General features: G+C 52.4%; 1 protein-coding gene across 5 annotated transcripts in view; it reads right to left on the reverse strand.

Moving 5' to 3' along the window:
- The window catches only part of PLA2G6 (phospholipase A2 group VI), a 42906-nt gene extending 20676 nt beyond the window's left edge, over nucleotides 1-22230 (reverse strand). For all 5 annotated transcript variants that reach the window (XM_070411110.1, XM_070411109.1, XM_070411108.1 and 2 more), the window contains exons 1-4: nucleotides 22161-22230; nucleotides 14005-14258; nucleotides 2289-2504; nucleotides 793-976 (exon numbers count right to left, since the gene is read on the reverse strand). In XM_070411110.1, coding sequence (XP_070267211.1) covers nucleotides 793-976; nucleotides 2289-2504; nucleotides 14005-14213 — 609 coding nt within the window. In that variant the 5' untranslated portion in view covers nucleotides 14214-14258; nucleotides 22161-22230. The remainder of the gene's footprint in view (nucleotides 1-792; nucleotides 977-2288; nucleotides 2505-14004; nucleotides 14259-22160) is intronic.
- Between the last annotated feature and the right edge of the window lie 887 nt (nucleotides 22231-23117).

Below are 23117 nucleotides of genomic sequence, written 5' to 3' on the forward strand. Positions count from 1 at the left end.
CCTTATATTTGAAGTAGCCTTTCAATAACGTCACTGGATCTACTCACTCGGAATTCTTATTTTTATCTCTCTGCCCAGCTCATGGAAAATTCAACAGGAATGCCTCTGGCGCAAATGCCAGGAGGAGCCAGATGGAATTTTGTTGTGTTTGTTTTGAATTCCTGTAAAAAGTTAAGCTCAGGCCCTGGCAGGTGTGGCTCAGTGGTTAGAGAGGCAGCCCACGCACGGCAGGGTCTTGGGTTTGGTTCCTGGTCAAGGGCACATACCTGGGTTGCAGGCTCAAACCCCAGCCTTGATAAGGGCACAAGCAGGAGGCAACCAATCGATGTTTCTCTCTCACATCGATATTTCTCTCTTTCTCTCCCCCTCACTCCCTTCCACTCTCTTTAAATATCAATGGAAAAAATGTCCTCGGGTGAGGATTAACATCAACAACAACAAAAGTTAAGCTCAGGTCCCCCAGGACCACGAGTGCCCCACTTAGGGGTCCGGCTCTCCGGACTCGGGAGCTGCTGAACTAAACACACCGGCTGGACTGCGAGTGGAGTCTGCCTGCTGGGTTGGAGGACTTTCCCAGATTGTCAGAGCAAAGAGGCGAGGAACACGTCTCCTTGACAAGCGAAGGAGGGAAGAGTGGATGGAGGTGAACCATCCACAACGGAGCTCGGGCCTTAAGGACCACAGAGGGACCGTGAGAGGGCCCGAGTGACATCTGAGCGCGAGGACCCAGAGACAGCTGGGGGCACAGTGCGGTGTCACTGGTGCTGTCACCCCGTCCCCACCGCTGCTCACCTGCAGCACCTGGGCGCTGTTCCCCTGGACGGCGTAGTGGAAGGCCGTCTCCCCGTTGTTGTCGGTGACGTCCACCTGGGCATGGCAGTACTGCACCAGCTCCGCCAGGATCTCCGCGTCCCCCTTGCGGCAGGCCAGGTGCAGGGGCGTGCAGCCCTCCTGACTCTCCGTGCTGTTGGCACAGCTGTGGGGGTGGGCAGACAGGTGAGTGGACACGGCACGAGGTGGGCAGGCCACTGAGAAACCCAAGTGCAGAAGAGGGAAGTGGGCTGGGAGCTCGGGAGCACTCAGGCCACGCGCCAGCTGGCCGGTTCAAACTCGGGGCTAAGCCACGATTTACTTGTATCTCATGGGATTTGTATCCGTTTTCAGTGCCAGTTGCACGCCTGTATAGGAGATGTGCCCCAGGCCCACACCAGCCTGAAGTGTGCAGTGGGGTGGCACAGAAAGGGTTGCAGGCCTGGGCCAGGTGGCTCAGTTGGTTGCAGTGTCGTCCTGTACATCAAACACCCCAGTCGGGGTGGGTATAGGAGGCAACAGATAGATCTCTCTCTCTCTCTCTGTCTCTCTCTCTCTCCCCTCTCTCATCAATAAACATAGCCTCTGGTGAAGATTTTTAAAAAAGGGTCGCTTACCCGGGATACTTATATGCATATATGGACACAGACAATAGAGTGATGAAGGCCTGGGAGGGGCAGGTGTGGGGTGGAGGGTGTCAACGGGAAAAAAGCCAAACAAACTAAGAGGACATCTGTAATACTTTCAACAATAAAGGGAGAAAACATTAAAAAAAATTTAAATTAACTAAATAAGTAAAAAGGGCCACAGAAGGCAGAATCTAACAATGGGCAATTCTCTGAACCTCCCTGGGCTTCAATATCTTTATTTACAAAAAAGTAACAACGATCCCTGCCGTGCCCGCCCTAGGAAATGGCCAGGCCTGCGAGATTAAATGCCATGATGGTCAAGAACAGGCCTGTCACCTGGGAAGGGCAGCCAGGAGCTTTGAGCTGAGCAAAGGAGGTGTGGCCACCTCAGGGCAGGACTGTGACCATGATGCACATCTGGCTGAGTGGGTGTGAGTCAGTGGTCCGGCTCCCGGAGGGGCAGCCACCAGACCCTTGGAAGGAGCCACCCAGGACCTGCAGCCCCCTCCAGCTGAGCGACCTGCACAGGCTACATAACCTCTCACTGGATGACAACGCTTCATGGGGGTGTTGGGGAAATTCCAGGTCGTGGTGGGTATAAAACAGCTACCATGGACCTGCACCCAATGGATGCTCCAGAAATGTTACGTTTTTTTCCCTCTGACTGTAGCCAGCATCTCTAGGCTCTAACCCAGAGGCAACGCTGCCCCTTTTAAGGCAAAGGTTCTGGGCAACCTTTGAGTTTACGGAGGAGAACTGAGGCAGGAGGGAGAGATTCCCTGAGGCCCCATCCTGCCACACATCCCAAGGGTCCAGCCCTGCTGCCCCACCCGGCAAGGCCCCGCCCACCTGATGATGCGGCTGTGATGGAAGCACTCTCGGATGCCCAGCTCCACCGCCAGGTGGGCCACCGACCAGCTGGGGTGGCTGCGGATGAGGTCGGTCAGCTGCTGCAGGACCTCCACCTGCAGGATGTGGGCGGAGCTCTCGTAGAAGGGCGGCAGCAGGGAGGAATACTGCTGGAAGGTCACCAGGGCCTCGGCCTCCGTCTCCAGCTGGAAGAGTCTGCGGAGCCAGGAGCGAGGTGGGAGACAGAAATGAGCCAGAGGACCCTTGGCCCACCCCCCTCGGGAATCAGGAGCCGTGGGTCCTCACAAACAGGACACTGCCTGCCCCCCGGGGTGCACTGACCCGCTGCAGCCAGACTCCCAGCCCCGCCCCACACACCCCTAAATGGAGCTGGGACTTGCTTTTTATTTGAAAATATTTCCTTCTCTCTCTCTTTTTTTTTAAAGTATCATCATGTGGTGCTTTTAGATTTTGTTTTACCCACTTTCTAATTTGACTGTCCCGTCTGACAGCCCCGGGCCTCCAGTGCCCAGCCCCTCCCACACAGTAGGAAGTAAACATGTTATTTAACGCAAATGTGCAGCAGTAGAACGTTATATAAATTGTGTACATCTATGTGGTGGAACATTACGCAGCCGTGAGAGTCAGATATTTAAAGAACAGGGAAAAGTCACTTTGTAATGCTAAATTTACAAGCAGGATACACATTTTGTATGATACGTGATCTACACCGTCTTTAAAAGACTGAAAGGAAATGTCAGAATGTGTACGATCGCATAACAACGTACACGTTCTTCTTCATCCATTTCTGTACAATGAGTTGAAATTATTTTTACAATCAGGAAAAATGTTTTATTCATGAAAAAGAATATATATGTCACGCGAGGACATGCTTAGAGAGAGGAAGGGGGAGGCGGGAGAGAAACATGGATTGGTTCCTTTCCATAGGCTCCCGGCTGGGGATCAAACCCACAGCCCAGGCCTGTGCCCTGACCCGGAATTGAACCAGTGACCTTTTGGAACACAGGGCGACCGAGGCTAAAGCAACTGAGCCACTCCAGCTGGGGAGAGTTTTGTTCACTTTTAAAGAGTAGAGTTTGAGTCCGGGTCTGCTGTTATCCTAAAACAAGCCCTTTCCTCTCTGAAACGAGACTACTTGCACCTGCCCCACCTACCTCACCGAGGTGCTGTGAGGACCAGCCGAGACAGCAACGGAAAAACACTTTAAAAGCTGAAGTAATTCCCCGTCGATGATGGAGGCTTGAAGGTCTGACCTGGGCTTCCGGCACACCAGGTGTTTCCCACACACCTGCACGAGCCCCGCAGCCAGCCAGGGCCCAGGGCCAGAGAGGGGGCTCGGCAGCGCCAGCCTGTTCTTTCCCAGGGAGAGCGATCGATCGCTTAGCAAATACCTACTGACAGGCTGACCTGCGCTCAGCACTGTCCTAAATGGAGGGTAAATGAAGGAACAAAACAGACAACAACCCTGCCTGCCCTGCCGGAGCCCACATTCTCATGGGGGAGATCAACAGAATGAGCAAGGTGAAATCCAAATAAGGAAGTATGAGAAACAGACTATCTAGTAAAAAGTGCCATAGAGCCTGGCCGGTGTTGCTCAGTGGTTGAGCGTCGACCTATGAACCAAGAGGTCATGGGTTCGATTCACAGTCAGGGCATATGCCTGGGTTGTGGGCTCCATCCCCAGTGTGGGGCGTGCAGGAGGCAGCCAATCAATGATTCTCTCATCATTGATGTTTCTATCTCTCTCTCCCTCTCCCTTCCTCTCTGAAATCAATATATACTAGTACGTGTGTGTGTGTGTGTGTGTGTGTGTGTGTGTGTGTATTTTTAAAAGTGCTATAGAAAAACAGAGTAGGACAGGGGGATATCGAAGGGCCATTCCTCATTCTCCGTGGCTGGTTTTTGCTTCATCTCGCCAACCTCTCAATGTTGGAGTGCTCCACGTCAAATTCTGCTCTGGTGTCAGGTATAATGACGACTGGAACTGGTCACTGGGTTTGGCATTATTGAGGCACGAGTGACCTTGAAAGAGTACTTTCGGTGCAGTGTGGGAACCAAAGCCTCATCAGCATGGGTTTAAGAACAAATGGGATGTGAGAAACTGGAGACAGCAAATACAGACAATGTGGAGTTTTCCGCAGAGGGTGCAACTAAAGGCTCCTAACGGGAAAGTGCAACCCGGCTTTGCAATGCTGATAGGAATGACCCAAAAGAAAATGGGGTCTCTCTGAGGACTTGCACTTCCGTAATAGCAGAGGTCACGTGAACCAGGTCACCAGCTGGAGACAGCCAGAAACGCCAGATGAAATATAAAAAGCATCAGCATGAGGCGCTGGATACCTAGTCAGACAGCGAAGAACTGCTGGGCGGGCAGGGATTAAGGAAACCCAGGCCATGAGCCTGCTGTTTAGGCTGCTGTTACTCGAGAGGCTCGAGAGACATGCGGCAGCATCAACAACCTCACAGGCTCCGGGGACAGGGGCTGGAGGCCAGGGTCTGCAGGCAGAGCCCTGGTGACCGCCTCTTACTGTGGGTTGGGGTCCTGAAAGCCTTCACAAGGGCATGATGGCTCGGCCTCAAATAACTCGTTCCAGAAACTGGACTGAGGTGGTCCCAGTGAGCGTGTTCCCAGGTACCTGGGAGACGCAAGCATAAAGGAAACCTCAAACTAGGCTTCAGATGATCCCTACAGCATTGTTCAAATCCAAAGTCTGAAACAATCACAACTCGCCAGGCCCATGAGGAGATACGACAAAATAAAGGAAACCCAACAGAAACAGATCTATAAGCGAGAGGCTGCACATGTTAAAGTTATCTGACACAGACTTTAAAATAACTGGGACAATATTCAAGAGGATAAAATGGAAGACTTACAATTTTGGCCAAGAACTTTTAAATGATAAAAACAATAACCAAGTGGAAATTATAAAATTTTAAAAATGCAACTGTCAAAATGAAGAAAATGGCTAGGTATCACAGCAAATTAGACAATGCTGAGATAAAATTAGTGGATAGGAACTAGGTCAGAAAAGAACGAATAGAATAAAGTATGGAGAGTCAAAAGATGGGAAAATACAGGAAAGTAGATAAAAGATATAGAATATATAGTGAAAAGATCTAACATACATAATAAATAGAGCCACAAAAACATAAGAATTAGACAGAAGCCATATGTGAAGAGTTTACAACTGTGAACTTTCCAAAATTGATGAAAAACACTGATTTAAAATACCTTCTGACCCCCCATACCCCCTCCACCAAAAAGAAAAGCAGGAGAAGGGGAAGGGGAAGAAGGAGAAAGCGAAGAAGAAGAAGTCTACACTTAAGGACTTTGTAGCGGTTTAGAACACTCCTCCCACTGGGAGGGAATTCGTGTCTCTTTACCCTTTAGTCTGGCTCTGTAACTGCTTTACTACTAGAATGTGGAGGAAGGGGTACTGTCCTAGTTTCTGGACCAAGGCCTTAAGAGACTGGAAGCTTCTACCTCTTTTCTCTTGGGATCCTGCCATCACGCCCCAGGGAAGCTGAGCGCCCATGGAGGTGACGGTAGGTTCTGAACCCTCGGCTCCGGATGAACTCCCAGCCAACAGCCAGTACCAACTTGGCCAATTGTGAGTGAGTCATTTTAACAGTGGACCTTGCAGTCAAGCCACCCCAGCTGTGCAGACTAGAACTGAGCCTTTCCCACTGAGCTCCACTCAAATTACAGATTTGTGAGCTAAATAACTGGTACTGTTTTCAACCACTACATTTTGGAGTAGTTTGTTGCATAGCAATACCAGAGAATGACATATATTGGTGAACATACTGTAACATAGCAATAACTGACACATGTACCCTACTACGACTGCTGAAAACAAAATGCAAAGAGAATATATTAAAAATAGCAGAGGAGGTCATCTTCAAAGGACAACCGGTACACTGACAGCTGGCTTCTCAACAATGAAAGCCAGCGACAATGGAACGACATCCTGAAAGAGCTGAAAGAAAAAAACACCAAAGAGAATTCTACAGCCAGAAAGCAGACAAACAAAACCTACAGGTATGAAACTGAAATTAAAACATTTCACTAGTCAGCCTGGCCGAACTGGCTCAGTGGTTGAGCGTCGACCTATGAACCAGGAGGTCACGATTCAATTCCCAGTCAGGACACATGCCTGGGTAGTGGGCTCAATCCCCAGTGTGGGGTGTGCAGGAGGCAGCCAATCAGTGATTCCCACCATTCATGTTTCTATGTCTTTACCCCTCTCTCTTCCTCTCTGAAATCAATAAAAATATTTAAAAAACTGCCAAAAAGCAAAAACATTTCACTAGTCGGGGGGGGAGGGGGGGCAGGCTGTCATTAGCAGACCTAAACAAAAGGAAATATAAAATTATTTTCATGAAGTAGACGGAACCTTATCCCAGGTGAATGATGAACAATAAAGATGCTGGGGGGGGGGGGGGGGGGGAATGAAGCCCATGAAAATGGTATATTTATAGGCAAATCTAAATGAATATTGACAATGTAATGTCTTATTGTGCTTAAAATAAAAGTATTAATAAGAAAAAAAAGTACATGGCATAGAAGCCTGGAGGGGGATAAATGCAGTGAAAGGGTTCCCAGGCCCGGTTATTGTTCTGGAAGATTCTAGAGTACCAATTATACTTCAGTAAGGCCAAGGATGTGCGTTACAATCTCTAGGGTTCTATCAAGAACTGTGGAAGGTTTCAGATTTTGCCCTAGTTGCAAACTAACAAGTTAGCCTGACACAGTTTCATGGATGCTGGCAGGAGACACAAGATTCCTGGATCAAAGACAAAGGGCAATTTATTACTCACAGCAACAGCAGTAGCCAGAGTATCAGCATTTGTGCCAATTCCCTGGGATCCAGTTCCCACAGGGTGACATGAAGAGGGTCAGGTGACACCTGCTCATGTTGCATCAGAGGAGAGAAACCCTGAGTGCAGGGAACTGGAATCTTCTATAATTGTCAATGAGAAATCTGTTTAAGCTTTGCTCTGGAGGAAGATATTGTCTTTATTACACAGGAGAGCAGGCAAGCCGGCCCTCTGCTCTGGAGAGAGACCCTATCTCTGCCTTCCAAGGCTGCTCACTGCAGACATCCTTGTATAGACAGCCCAAGCAAAGGCAACCAGTGTCTCTGTTCACAAGATGTACAGAAACGCAAGACGCCCATAGAGAACTGTCTCTTAACAGTTATCACTAACAGACAATAGAGTGTATAACTTCCAGGCTGACAGAGAGGGAAAATGGGATAATGAGAAAACACTCAATCATGAACTGCAAAAGCATTATGGTAAGTGGGAAAAAAGTCAGACTCCTACGACTATGTGCTGCCTGATTAAAAGTAAAACTAGCCCAGCCAGTGTGGCTCAGTGATTGAGCATCGACTTATAAACCAGGAGGTCACGGTTCGATTCTCGGTCAGGGCACATGCCCAGGTTGCGGCCTCAATCCCCAGTGTGGCACGTGCAGCAAATCAGTAATTCTCTCTCATCATTGATATTCCTATTTCTCTTTCCCTCTCCCTTCCTCTATGAAATCAATAAATATATAGATATATATATATATTTTTTAAAAGCAACAAACCCCTAACAAGAAATAGAGAAAATACAAAGTACCATCTCTTCAGAGCCTTCAGATACTAAAAAGAAAACAGGATATTATGAACAACTTTATGCCAATGAATTTGACAACTTAAAGTGGACAAATTTCTTGAAAACACAGCATAGCAAAACTGACACAAGAAGAAAGAGAAAATCTGGTAGTCCTATATCTGTTAAAGAAATTGAATACAGCCCTAGCCAATTTGGCTTAGTGGATAGAGTGTCAGCCTGAGGACAGAGGGTCCTGGGTTTGATTCCAGTCAAGGGCCCAGATTGTGGGCTCAATCCCAGCAGGGGGTGTGCAGGAGGCAGCCAATGGATGATTCTCTCTCATCATTGATGTTTCAATCTCTCCCTCTCCCTTCCTCTCTGAAATCAATAAAAATATACAAAAGAAATTTAATACATACTATATTTTAAAAATTTCCCACAAAGAAAACGCCAAGCTCAGATGGCTTCACTCATGAATTCTTCTAGACATTTAAAAAAGAAATATCAGTCTTAAACCATTTTCAGAAAATGGGAGGATTACTTATCAACTCTTTTTATAAGTCTAGCATAAAGCTGACACCAAAATCTGATCAGAATATTTCTTAAAAAGAAAATTATAGGACAATATGTCTCATAAATATGTATAGGTAGTGCCTGTGGGGAAAGTAGAGTCGAGAAAGATGTTCTTTAAAGCACATTTGTATAGCAACGGAAAATGTCCAGTAAAGAGGGGGACTGTGTAGGAGAGGAAAGATGACAGGGGGATGGCTTCAATGAGACCCATGAGTGAAGCATCTGTAGCCGGAACAAACAAGGAAGGCCCAGCACATGGGTGCAGACTGGGCAGACGGGGTATAGGGAGCTTATGGTACTTCTCTTCTGGTTGTTTATTTTCTCAGTGAGACAGATGCCAGTCCGTCCGTGGGGGTGAGCATGAGGAGGGGCTGGAGGTAGAGGAGAGGACAGGTACGCCGTCCAGGAGAGCCGGACAGGGATGACCCCGAGAAATGCCGGGCTGCCAACAGGATGACAGGTCACTTGGAGCTGATGTCATGATTTGAAGTGGGACCAGTGGAAGGGTGTTCCGTCAGCCATGGTGGAGAGAACGGGAATGAACTCCTGTTGGGGTTGTGCTCAGCAAACATAATGGAGAGAGAGAGCTACAGGAAAGCGGAGAGTATGTGCAAGGGTGTGACTGTGAGGATGGCCATGGCGTTGAAGCAGTAAGAAGTAAAGTCTACAGAAGGGATGGGAAGAGGTTTCCTGACAGGCAGCTGCACAGCAGTCCAGGCGCAGAAGCACTGCGGGCTCGAGAGCCAGCCCCCTTCTGCGAAGCGGAGATCACGTGTCGCACATGCCTTGAGGGGAGAGGCCTGCTTCTGCTGGGATGCCAGTGAGGGCGGGCAGGTTTCATCAAATAGCATATGCCACAGGCAACGTCACAGTCAGTGATTAACTCGTACCAGGAACACAGTGTGGACGTTATCACAATGTACACAGCAATGCGACAAGCGACTGCCCGGGGCTCACAGCGGAAGAGCCAGGGCCCTGGGCCATATGTCAGGCCCAAGTGAGCTGAGCCCCTGCCAGGTGGCTCTGGTGAAAGCGAAGGAAGAGGTGGGCTCTGGAGGCAGAATGCCTGGGTCTGAATCCCATTTTGCTACTGACCAGCCATGACCTTGGGCAAGTTACTTAACTTCTCTGAGCTGTGTTTCCTCCCCTGTAAGACAGGGCCATAACCCCACCACTGGGACTGCTGCGAGGATAAGGGAGTTAACACTGAGCGAGTCCTCTCACATGGGACGCGCTAATAAACCACAGATACCATTACTGCAGCTGCTGCCACCTGCAGCAGCCCGGGTCCAATCTCTCCACCCAGCAGGGGTGTTGTGGACTCACAGGCCTTAGGCAACAAACCTGGGGATTCCCAAGACCCGATTCCCTTCATCATCCTAAAGCGATGTCTGCCAGCTACCAGCAGCTACCGGACTGCAGGAACACCTCCACCTGCGCCAGGCTGGAAGCAGGACTCTGGCATCTCTCTCTCACACCTTCCTGCAGTTCAAAGCCCCCCAGGCAAGTACAGGAGGAGACGTGTACAGAACAGAGTCTCATCCAGCAGGGTGTGGCTCAGTGGTTGAGCAGCAACCCAGAAACCAAGAGGTCACTGGTTCGATTCTGGTTGCGGGCTCTATGCCCAGTAGCGGGTGTGCAGGAGCAGCCAACTGATGATTCTCTCTCATCATTGATGTTTCTATCTCCTCCTCCCTTCCTCTCTGAAATCAATTCTTTAAAAAAGTTTAAAAAATAAAATAAATTTTTAAAAGGACCGAGTCTCAGCCCCTGAAGAGGGTGTCTGCTACACTGAGCCTTCTCTCTACACACCGCAGGGTGTCAGAGCAGTGGGGAGGCCCTCACTCCCGGGCATGCCCCAGGCCTGGGCTCTGACATTTCAGCAACACTTCATAACAACCTCCGCTCCAGCGCCCCACTCTCCAGCCATCTACTCACGCTTCCCAGCTCACCCCTCCAGCCCCGACAAAGGGCCTGGACACCGTGGCCCTTGATAAATACTGTTTAAGCTGAATGGATATTTCACACTCATCTCACAAACCTGACATGTGATAGGGAGTCACGCCAGGATGAATAAGACAGAGCCAGCCTCTACCCTCTCAGGGTCTGTGGTCACCAGGCAGGCAGCCCACTGGGCACAGGGATGGGATTCCAGTGGGACACACAGCAGTGGCACCTATTCTAGTCTGAAAGCCAGGAAAGGGCAGGACAAGTGAGGCCAGCAAAGAAGGGCGAGTGTTCTAGGCAGAGGTGAGAGTCTGGGCAAAGGCCAGGAGCACAGGGAGGCCAGACATGGGACCAGAGGGAGAGGCAAGGCCCTAGGAGGGGCCCTTTCAAGCCATGCTCGTCAGCTGGTGTGTTAAGGACATGGCAGCCCTTGAAGAGTTGATTTGGGGAGTGGGTAATCAGATTTGTCCTCTAAGATGATTCTGAGAGGAGGGCAAGACTGCAGACAGAGCGCCTGGCCAGTGTAGCTCAGTGGTTAAGCGTCGATCTATGAACCAAGAGGTCACAGTTCGATTCCCAGTCAGGGCACATGCTCAGGTTGTGGGCTTGATCCCCAGTGGGGGGCAGCCGATCAATGATTCTCTCTCATCACTGATGTTTCTATCTCTGTCTCCCTTTACCTTCCTCTCTGAAATCAATAAAAAATACATATATTTTTTAAAAAGACTGCAGACAGAGCAACATCCCAGGAGGCAGGGAGCAAGGAGTCCACGCACACAGCCACCATGGCCTGAAAAGAGAGCCAGCAGCAAAATGGAGAGTAACGGGACCCCTGATTTTGGATTAGAATGTGACTGGAATGCAGCCTCCCTTGTGACTAATTCCTGGCCAAAGGCATTTAGGTGGAAGGCATGTGTGCAACTTCCCAAGAAGTGTTCCTAAAGAGAGTGCCCTTCCGCCTTCCTGTTGGCTGGAAAGGTGGCTGTGACAGCTGGACCTAATGTGGCCAGCTGGGACCATGTGGTGACCCAGAGAACGGAAGCCACACATGGGGGAGCAACAAGACAGAAGGAGCCTGGGCCCCTGAGGACTTTGAGGAGCAGGGCTGCCACACCAGCCCTCTCTGCCATGGCTGTCACTTAGGAGAAAATGGAAATCCTATCCTGCTTCCCCACTACCCTGTGGGGCTTCCTATCACCTCAAGCAGGACCTAAGTGTAACTGACAGAAAAGCAGACTCAGGATGTACGTGGGAGGAAAACCAACAGAATTTGTTAAGGACCCAGATGTGGGGCTGTGGGAGGCGGAGGAATCAGGATCACTCCTGGGTGTCTGGATTGCACAACCATGTAGATGGAAGGTGATGCCCTTTGCTGACACGGAAATGCTTGGATGGGAGCAGGTTAGAGAGGAGAGCAGACAGACGCCAGAGCCAAGTGAGGAATGTCAGGAATTCCAAGAAAAGATATGAGCTTAGCTTGAAACCCCACCCAATTTGCTCTTGTGCTGTCTCAACACATGGAAACTGCTGCACACGAAGAGAAATGGGTGCGGAACCAGATGACACTAAGATTCTGCTTCTTCACTGCCTCCTGCGCAACCTGGGGCAGCCTGCTCACTCCTGAGCCTCGGTTTTCTCATCCACAGGAGACGCTGCCTGCCTCGCTCCCCTCCACAGGCCGCTGGAGGATGCGCTGATGCACCGCATGCGGGAGCATGTTGACGGTAAGGTGCACCAGCACAGGCGTAGTTAATAAACTGCTGGTAAAGGGTTTAACCTGCAAGATGGAAGTCTGCCCAGAGCAGGGCTCAAGCCTCCCAAGACAAAGCTGGAATCCCGTCAATGGATACTGACAACTCATAGGACTTGGGGATGATTTGCATGTGGAGGGTGTGGAGCCCCCAGGGCAGGGCACCTCAAAAGCAAGGATGGCCCTGGCCCAGTGGCTCAGCTGGTTGGAGTGTCATCCCGCTACCAAAAGGTTGCGAGTTCGACTCCTGATCGGGGCGTGTACGGGAGGCAACAGATCAGTGTTTCTCTCACATTGTCGTCTCTCCCACTCTCTCTAAAATCAATAAAAACATATCCTCGGGTGAGAATAAAAAAAAAAGTGCCCTAACCGGTTTGGCTCAGTGGATAGAGCATCAGCCTGCGGACTAAAGGGTCCCAGGTTCGATTCCAGTCAAGAGCATGTACCTTGGTTGTGGGCACATGCCCAGTAGGTGGTGTGCAGGAGGCAGCTGATTGATGTTTCTCTCTCATCTATGTTTCTAACTCTCTATCCTTCTCCCTTCCTCTCTGTAAAAAATCAATAAAATATATTAAAAAAAAAAAAAAGTAAGGATGAGTGGCCCTCCAAAGAGTGGACCCACTGCCCTGGTCAGCTGTGCTCTCCGGAACAGCAGCCCTCAGCGGCAGGCCTGGGGAAGGGCAGCCAGAGCTCCGACTAGTTCTGCTTTGTTTAAACTATGTCTGGACTGGCCACTGAACTGTATTCTTGCCCACCTGCCCACTAGGGTGCCTCTGCCTCAGTTTCCCTGTGGAGCCAGGCCCTGAATTCTCACCTGATTGGCTGGGGCCGATACGTTGCCTTGCTCTTCTCCTGGTGGCTGGACCTTGACCCCCAGCTGCCACTTCCTGAGACTCTTGCTGCCACACCTGCTTACTCAGAATGACCCCGAGGTTCCCTTCTCACCAAGGCCCTGGGTGCACCTAGGATCCAGCCAGAGCCTTCTGCCTGCAGGTCCCCCCTCCGTGCCTCCCACGTCTGGAACAACCTTATCCGTTCTGTTCTGCCTGACTCTCTCCTACTCATTCTCCCACACACAGAGGAGCCCACCAGGAAGTGGTGCCTCCTTGTGTCCCCCTGTTCCGTGGGCCCCTCACGCAGTATTGCCTGGTCTGCAGGTGGCCTCCCCCAAGGACTGAGCACGTTTTGTCATCTCACAGCAGCAGCTGGGCCTGGCCCAGGACTCCAGAGACACGAGGTGCTCGGAGATGGTGACTGGATGGATGGAGGACGGGATGGCGAGAGGAATAAATAAACGGAAAGGGGACTGTTGGTACAAGCACACTCAATGCCAGCCTGCAGGATCCCACTCGCCTCGGGACCGTGCATTTTAGGTCCTTGGCCACTCCCCTCCCCTTTTCCTAATAGCCCTGCAGCTGGCTTCTGACCCCTTCCTTCTAGCCCATGGCCGACCCAGTGTGCCCTGAGAAGTGACAGCTATCTACCTGTTATAAGCTCTCCTGAACAAAACTAGGCTAGCCGCTAAAGAGTGTCATGCCTTTAAGACCCAGGGTGACAGGTGACCCCTGGGCCTTACCCGACCTAGCCTTCTCTCTATCTGCACGGGTCAAGCCCCACAGCAGGAAACAGCCCAGTCTTCTGTGCCCCCTGCCCCTGCTCCAGGGACCCGGATGGGCCAGAAGGAGGGAGTCTAGGAAGCCCCGCCCTCCACTGAAGAGCGGTTCCCTCTCCCACCCCTCTCCTGAGCCCTCAGATGTAGACCCAAAGCCAGGGACCTGGGGGAGTAAGGGAAAGATGTGTGTGTCACAGCAGACCACCACTCACCGGAAGGCGGTCTGTGAGTTCCGGGGGCTGACCAGGATGCAGTCCCAGGTGCGACTGGGAAAGGTGTGGAACAGCAGCAGCTGCCCTTCCTCCCGAATCCGGCCACTCGAGGTGTAGTCGGCCAGAGACACCTCCTTCACCCGGAACGGGTTAGAGAACAAGCTGGTGACGCTGCTGAGGGTGTTGACCAGGCGGCCGAAGAACTGCATTTTCTGCGGGGCCAGTGGGGGGGCCCTGCTGCCTCCCCCCTCCGTCTGGAAGAAATCGGGGTCTCTGGTTAGTGGGCTCAGACTCCCAGGCCCATCTCACCAAGGACAGCAGTTTCCTGCCCAGGTGCCCATGGCTCCCCACCAGCGTGGTCCCCCTGATGCTGGGCCTGGAGGGAGCTGACAAGGAAGGGAGAGAGAGAATGGCACTGAGTGGGAGGGAAGAGGCCTTGTGGGGGTAACAGAGATGCCACCGGCACAGGCGACCGGACCCAGTTTCCCAGCAGGGACTCAGTTTCCTCATCTATGGTATGGAGCCGTGGTGATCAAATGAATGCACACACGAGCGGCCCTGCCCTGGGCCAATGGAGCGGTGGGGAAGGGGGAGAGTCAACTTTTTGGTACGCGAAGAGCTTGGCAGGGTCATTTCAATTCCACAAACAAACCAGTGACCCCTCTCTACCAGAAACAACAGGGGACCCGGGTGGCTCACACTCCACCAGGGAAGGGAGGTTAGTGCTTGTCTGACACCTTTAACACCTGCCCCACTGGTTTCCCAAGGAGCTCTGAGGGAACACAAAACCGAGCTCCCAGAAATGAATAGGAATGAAAAGACTTAGAAAAAGTGACACCTATTTGGGAGGACATTTTACGTTTCATGTTCACGGGGTCACAGTTTCTGCTGTTAAATTATCCTGTTTGGATGACAGAATGATTATATTTTTAAAAATGTATTTTTATTAATTTCAGAGAGGAAGGGAGAGGGGGAGAGAGATAGAAACATCAATGATGAGAGAGAATCATTGATCGGCTGCCTCCTGCACGCCCTACACAGGGGATCGAGCCAGCAACCAGGCATGTGCCCTGACTGGGAACTGAACCATGACCTCCTGGTTCATAGATTGATGCTCAACCACTGAGCCACACGGGCCAGGCATGGATGACAGAATTAGATGTCTTGTTATTTCCTGGGTTCCCAGAAAGCACTCTGCCTTCCTGAGTGAGTGTCAACAAAGTCAGGTGACACTCAGCCAGAGGCCGCCCTGTCTCTGTGCGGCACACACCTGCCAAGAGCGTGTCCGACCCCGAGGACAGAGGGTGGAGGTGTGGGCAGGGGAGTGGACACTTCAGTGGACACTAGTCACACCCTGGCTGTGTGTTGAGGAGCAAATCAACTTTAGGGATAACAGGAACAAGAGGCCTCATTTAATTCTCTAAACAGAGAATACGAGTCAATAATAATTACATCAGAGGCGTTTACTGAGCACTTACTAGGTAGTAGGCCCTGAGCTAAACACGTCACGTCACTGTCTCGTGTCATTCTCACAAAACCACAGGAGGCAGATGCACTGAGCACACGGCACAGCTCTGGAGCAGACTGCGTTCAAATCCCAGCCTCACCAACAACTCGGGAAAAGCATGTGGCATTCTGTGACAGGCTCAGGGGCACCGAGTCCACGATGCACCCGTGCTGTTCATGGGCCACAAGCATGGCCTGCAGAGCCCCTGCCCCCCTCTCCCCCCACATCCTGCAGCCTCTCCCCTGGAGTCCCACCCTGTCAGCTCCAAACCACGCATGATTCCAGAAAGCAGTGCTGTTTCACGCCTCCTTGCCTGTCTGCGTTGAGCTGTCTCTCTGAAATATCCTTCCTCGCCTTTGATCCTCCTGCACAATCCCTACTACTGCTCACACCAGATACTCATGGGCCTCGCTGCGGGCCTGTTCCGAGAGCTGACACCTATTACCCATCGCGTCCGCACCCCCACCTACACAACTGTTACCATTGCAATCCTCATTTCACACATGAGAAAATCAAAGCACAGAGAGGTAGAGTGACACGCCCAAGGTCACACAGCCAGATGGGCAGGCTCTGGAGTCTGAGCTCCTTAAAGGCAGGTGCTACCCCTCTGTACACTCACTCCTAGCACTAAGCTTGGCCCGCAGGAAGTTTGTTAAAACATAATTTACATAATTTAATGGAGTGGAAATTATGCACAGCAAAAAAGAGAGAAATAGACTGATAGAAAACATACCAAAATACTAAGGGTAGATAAGGGTATAGGTTTTATGGGAAATTTTTTTCTTTTCCCTACTTTCCAAATGGTATGGAAAATTATTCTATTTTTTTAAAGAAAAGTAGGTGTGGTGGTAGCCAGAGGGAAACAAGGGTGGGAGTAGGTAGAGGTTGCAAAGGGGGGACAGATGGGGATGGAAGAGACTTTGCTTCGGGCGATGGGCGCACGATGCAGTGTGTTTTGTTGAGTCGCACAATAGAAACCTGTATGGTTTGTGAACCAAAGTTGCCCCAATAAATTCCATTTTAAAAAACAAAGTAGGCGTATAGGGGAGATAGGGCCTGTGGGGGCCAGGCGTGGCTTAGAAAGACGGCAGGAGGCTGCGGAGGGCAGGCTGGCTGCCCTGGGAATGGTGCTCGCAGGAAACGGGGAAGCCAGGAGCATCGGCAGGGAGCCCACTCAGGTTAAGGGGTCCAGCTGGATGAAGGAAGGTACCCCGCCCCAGAGGAGACACGCCCTGCGGGTCCTGCCGCGAGGGGTGCCTCCCACAGACAGCAGCCTGACCGCTGAAAGGACACACCTGCTCTCCTCCCGCCCCCGGCTGGGCAGGAGGGTGAAATGACACAATGCGGGGCAAGTGGCCAGGACGCTCTGGGCACACACACAGTGGCCGTTGTTATCACGAGGTGGAAGAAAGGAAATGAAAACCACCGCGCCACATCCTGGAACAATCATCACAGGCCAACGGGGAAAGTGGCCAGTGTGGCATGGACAGCGCATGCCTGCGTCCTGGCTCAGCTCGTTCCTGTCCCCCTCCCGTCCCCACCGCCTCTGACCTCAGACCCAGGGGTTTTTCCAGCGCAGCTGCAGCAGGAGGACGCAGGACGCTGGGCTGGGGAGCCGGCTGCCTTCCCAACCTGTAAGGTCCCTCCCAGCCACCGCTCCCCTGCACAGCCTTGTCACCCTCTCTTCCTCTCGCTCTCACAGCTGCTTGCCCTGTGACCTCCCCATGGTGTCCACATTTGCTTTCACTTGCTGACAACTGTTCTCATCCTCACCTGGGCTTGTTCTTTGCACCTGGGTGGTGCCAGGTCACCTGACGGCCCTACGCTGCTGGGCACCTGCAGCTGCTACAAGCAGCCCTCAAACGCCACAAGCCGTACGAACCGAACGAGAGCTTGGTGGTGACCATGCTGGCAACAGTTCTGACTCTACTCCAGGCAGCCTCCAGGCGTGGGCTTTGCGTCCCCTGGAGTGTGGCTGGCTGTTTTGCCTGTTCCTAGTGTTGCTCCCCCGCCCCCCGCAGAGGCCCAGCTTGCCTGCTCAGGTCCTTCAGGGAAGAACTGCAGTGGCTGCTGGGGTGAGGCGCCCCTGGAGGAATTGTAAGGCAGGAAGGACAAGCACTATTATCCCCATTTCTGAGAGAAAGAAACTGAGGCCCCGAGAGGCCTTAAATTGTGGGTGTTCAAAGAGCAATTTAAGAAGGACATGTTGATGTCCACCAGAAAAACAAACAGAAAGCCCTCACCGGGATCAGAGGCGACTGGAACCAACAGGTAGAATCTTGGGTGAACTTCCTGGAAGGGGTTCATAAAATGAGTAGTCACAGGGGGACCCCACGCCCAGTCCCTGTCTAAACAAGTACACAGTCCCTTGTGGGGAACGTGTCGGGGAAGAACGGCTAGAGGAGGTGACTCTTGAGCTGTACCTTGAAGTTGGGGACAGGGTAGAGGTCCTCCCAGCAGACGGAGCCCACGAGAATGAGTGGGAAAGCCTGGGGCCTGGAGCCCATCTGGGAAGGAGCATCGTCACTAGTCCAGGTGGCACAGAGGCAGGGCTACGACTACCGCTGCTGTCCACATGGATACTGGTCACCAGGCGCCGTTGTCCAGCGCCGGCCATGCCAGCCTTGACCACCACCACCCTGTCAACTGGACTGGATCGGTGTGGCAGATGGGGGAGCTCGTGGTGAAACAGCTCTCCCAGAGTGAAGGGACACCTCCTGGCCTGTCCCCCCTGGAATGCCCCCCCACCCAATTCCTGCCAGAGCCTCTGCTCCTCCTTCAAGGCCCAGCTGGGCCCTGGGAACCCTCAGGGCACTGGATCTGCCCTTCCTGCCACACTCCCTCCCAGCTCACCCCACAGCCCTTTCTGTACCTACGCACCATGAGGGCCTGGTCCACCCACCCATCTTACACCCCTCTGTGCAAATCAGACCCTGTGAGGTAAGCATCTATGTGGGCTGGCCCGGCCCACCCTCTAGCCCGCTGCTTGCACTGCTGCTCCAGCCACGCTGCCCACCGCAGCCTCATGGAGCCTGCCACTCCGACCTCAGGGTCCCTGCACCCTCTCTCCCCCCTCAACCCACCAACCCCCGCCCCCCCCGCACCTATCTTCCGTCTCAGAGGATGCTCTCAAAAGGACTGTTGGACAAATGAATAATCCCTCGTCCTTCAAGGCGGGGCTCATATGCCACCTCTTCTAAGAACCATGCTCTGTGTCTCCCCTGCTCTCAGCCCCTGGTGCCCCTGCTCCTGCCTCTGTACCCCCACCGCCCAGCGCACACACACTGCAGTCCTTACCCTGTACTTATGGGGGTGTATCTGTGGGTTTGGGCTGCCCACCTGCCCCCTTTTGATTTGTTTATCAAAGCACCTAGTAGGTACTGATTTAGCCAAGCACCTAACATATGTTTGGTGAATGAACCAGTGAGAACTAGTGAATGAGCCGGTTGGAAACCCACAGGCCGGCACCTCTGAGGTGCTCCTCTCCAACTCCCCTGCAGGTGGTAACAGAACACACACCCTACTCCCCACCCACTCGAGCTGCACCACCTCTAAGAAAGGCTCAGGGGGCGCTCGACCCTGCACCAGGGGAACCTTTACGGGGCTCCTGCTGGGCCCCAGGAGGGACGCTGCGCTTTGGTCTGGAAAGCTCAGCTTTATAGACACGAGCTGAGCTCACACTCCAAGGGGGGAAAACTCTCACAGCCTCTGCCTCCTTCTCCAAGAAGCCTGGCCAGAGGGCAGGACGCCGCTGGGAGGTGCGTAACAGGATCCTCAGGCAGCCGGGCCAGGAAGCTGACCTCACGGGACTGGCCACGTGGGGACCCTGGGAACACACGCAGAACTGCTCCAGCTGGAACTCAGGCCTCCTGAGCCGCTGCTTACGACAGGATGTCCCATGATCGGAGCAATGGCCACAGGACAGCGACACCCTCCTGTGCAGCGGATGGCTCCACGGGGTCTGATCAGAGCCCCGGCCGCTGACCACTGCGTGCTCCCTTCCTGCACCTCAGCACGTGAGCGCATCTCCCCACAGCCACCTGCTTTGCGGCTGGCAGGGAATTCTCTTTCTGCTGGCTGCCTCGAAGCTCACAAGTGCTCGTTACAGAGGGCAAGTGCAATTGTGGGGAATACGGGAAACCGATGCCCAGGGAGAGGAGATGGGAGGTGTTACCTGCAGCTGGACTCATGCCTTCTTCCTGAGACTCCTGAACAGCACTAGGCAGAGGGCCTGCGCATAGTAGGCACTCAATTGGTGCATAAGGAAAGACTAGATGAAAGTGGGGGTCAAGTCAAATGCCATCTCCACCTCCCATCTGAGCCTCTGGACCGCCAAGGCTGCCTACAAGACAAAATGTCCCTCCACACGTTCACTCTGACCCCAGCTCGTCCCTCATTCCTACGGGAGTGACAAATGGGGAAGAGCTCGCTCCCATCCCCTTGCACCCCAACACCACTGCTACATTCACCCAGCACCCCCTGGGTACCAGGCGCCTCACCACATCTTTGAGGTAATTATCATATTTAATCCTCAAGACACTCATAAAAGAAGGTACACTTCTGCCATCTTACACCCAGGAAATTGAGGCAGAGGAGGGTATGTAACTTGCCAGATCTGAACCGAATTCATTGGAATCCAGAGCCCCAGCTCGTACTCCTCACACTCCCTCAGGAGCAAGCCTGAATGGGAGATGGCTGAGTCAGGCCTGATTTTCAGGCTCTTGTACTCCAAAAGCTGAGGCCCCGTCTTACAAATGCACTGCCATTCATATGAGTCAGAGCAAAAGGCTCTTTCAAAAAAAGGACAAGGTGTCCCTCTCATTCACTCTGCTCAGCTGGACCATGCCTGCAAGGAAACTGCCCTGGGAGTGCTGCTGGAGCTGGACAGGAGACACCAATCACCAAGAGATCTTCGGGCTGATGGCATGGCCCATTCTATGTATGACTCACTCTACAAAGATTTACTGAAGACATATTACATGGCAGGCACAGTTCTAACTGCTGAGAACACATGAATGAACAAAACAGACAAAATCCCTGCTCTCCTAGAACTTATGTTTTAGAGGGTTGTAAATCAGAAAGAAGATAAATAGGCAAAATACATACGAAGGTTTAAATGCTGATTAGGTGCTCCCTCACGATAGCAATGCGTGAGCGCACACACAATTTCAATTCCTCCTCCCTCTCTTGCTGATGTCATTCTGCCGAGTGAGAAGGAAATCCCCTTTTGAGGACTGCCGGGTACCCCCAAGCTATGGCTGTCATCTAAGAAGACAGTAACCCACGGGAGGAGAAACCGTGCCCTCGGCACTGAGACAGCAACAGTGACCCTTGCACAGCCGGGCACTCACACGGGCTCTGGTGTCACCAAGTACTGTATCCAGATTCCAGTTCCAACCGACATCAGTTGGTGTGATCTCAGGCAACTCAGCTGCCCTCTTTCCTTATGTTAAAGGGGAATAACACTGGCTACATCAAGGGCAGCCTAGAGCATAGTAAACAGCCCATCAGTATCTGTTAAATACATGAGGAACGAATGAATGGTAAGGTTAACATAGAAGAGAGCCTAACTCATAGCACATGATCAATAAATACTGCCAAATACTACATAAAAGACAACGTTACCTTCTACTTGTCTTCCCCTCCTGGTCTATGACAAAATAGCAAAAGCATGCATTTGTCCAGGACCATACTGATCTCAACTCTGTGCTTTTCTGCATTATCTCAATTTGAACCTCACAGCAGCCTTATGAGGGCAGGAAATGCAATTCTCCCGTCACAGATGAGGAAACTGAGACTCGGATGAAGAATAGCCTCCAAACCCAGTAACATTCTCAGGCAAAGACAGTAACAAAAACACTGCACTCAGCCCAAGGGTGGAGCACATGTGTTGCCAAACCAAACCTGCCTAACTTCCTGTTGGGCGGGTAAGAGGCAGGTGAGGGAAAGATCCAGAAGCTTAGGGGAAGGGAAGGTATTTGTTTGATAGTCTATTAAAAAAAAAAAATCCCTGAGCCCTAGGCCCTCCTCCCTCTCCCACACCCACGGGCTTGCCTGTCCCAGTCACACGGTCACATGGGTCACATGCACCCTGTCACCAGCTTCCAGGTCATCTGTGGGAGCAGGAGGTGGACAGAAGATTAGGGGGTTGGGGGATACTGGGGCGAGGAGGCTATGGGGACGGAGGGAGCATGGGTGGGGGAGCAGGCAGGGAAACAAATGGGGGGGAAGTGGGGAGGAAATGGGAAGACACAAGCAGAAAACTCAGGAGCGCCCAGAAAAAAGGGGGGGCTAATCAGTGGGGCCAGAATGAAAGCGGGGGCCACTGAGAGATGGGGAAGGGAGGAGGGGCTGACTCAGGAAGTTAGGGACAGAGGGGAGCCACACAGGCAGGCTGGGGTGACGATGGGGACCCACGGTCAAAGCTGGGGGTTCCTGGGAGACAAGGGAGGTCACGGGATGGGAGTTGAGGACGCCAGGGGTCAAAGGGAGGAATCTGGGGTGGGGGGTACTCGGGTGTCACACAAGGGTGAATGGAGAACGTGCCTCAGGGAACACGGGGAAGGTGCGAGGGAAGGACCACGAAGTCTGGGCGCTGAAGAGGTTGGGGGGGCCCCTCAGGCCCCGCCTCCCCTGCCCCGTCACTCACCTCGGCTTACTCAGCACTTCTTTGTACTTCCGCAAACAAGCCCCCGGCCACAGCCACCGCTCTCCGCCAATCAGCGAAGGCCTGGCCTCCCGGCCGCGCTGAGGCCCCGCCCCCGCGCCGCAAGCGCTGCGCACGAGGGAGGCGGGACGGGCGCCGCCATCTTTTCTAACCGCCCAATGGCCGAGGCTCCCAGCCCCGGAGGGGGAGGGCTGTGAGCTGTAGCCAATCGGCGCCGGCGTCGCGCTGCCATGTCTGTGCTGGGCGGAAGGCCCTTGTGACGGCGCGTTGGCAGACATGTTGGTGAGGGGCAGAATCTCAGCCTCCTCCACGCTCCGCCTCCTGAGAAGGTCAGGCCTGCAGTCTTGGGGACTGGCTCATAAAGAGAAAACTAAACCCGGTAAAGACATGGGGCAGAACAGGGAGGAACCAGGGTTTTATTTTGCCGGCTACCCCCAAGCTATGGTTGCCAGATTTAGCAAATAAAAATACGGGATGCCCCGTTAAATTCTGCCTGGTTAAGTTTAAATTTCAGCTAAACAACCAATAATTTTAACTATAGTTACGCTAAAAAAAAAAAAAAAAATCTGGTAATCGGGCAGCCCTACCCCAAGCCAATCTCAGGAATTCTCTTCGCACCTTTAGTATGAACTTGAGCAAATTGATTGCTGTGAGCTCGTCTGAGAAGTGAGCGCAGTAACACCTTACAGGGCTGTGAGGACTAGAGATACGTGAGTCCCTGGGCCTGCAGAGGCTGGGATTTCAATAAATGAGGGCTGTTATGGTCAATAGTGTTGAGAATGGGGTGTGCTGGGAGGAACTGAGGAGACGGGGGGTGTTAGTTACAGGCCTGCTTCTGACTGAGCAGCTCAGGTCTCCTCTCCTGCCTCCCAGGCTCCATTGGACACCTTCTACTCCCCTAATGACCCCCCAGCCCTAGGTCACATGAATTCTCCAAAC

This window comes from Myotis yumanensis, unplaced genomic scaffold (assembly GCF_028538775.1).
Source record: "Myotis yumanensis isolate MYYU_CA2020_CCGP unplaced genomic scaffold, mMyoYum1.0.hap1 SCAF_3, whole genome shotgun sequence".
Lineage (NCBI taxonomy): Eukaryota > Metazoa > Chordata > Mammalia > Chiroptera > Vespertilionidae > Myotis > Myotis yumanensis.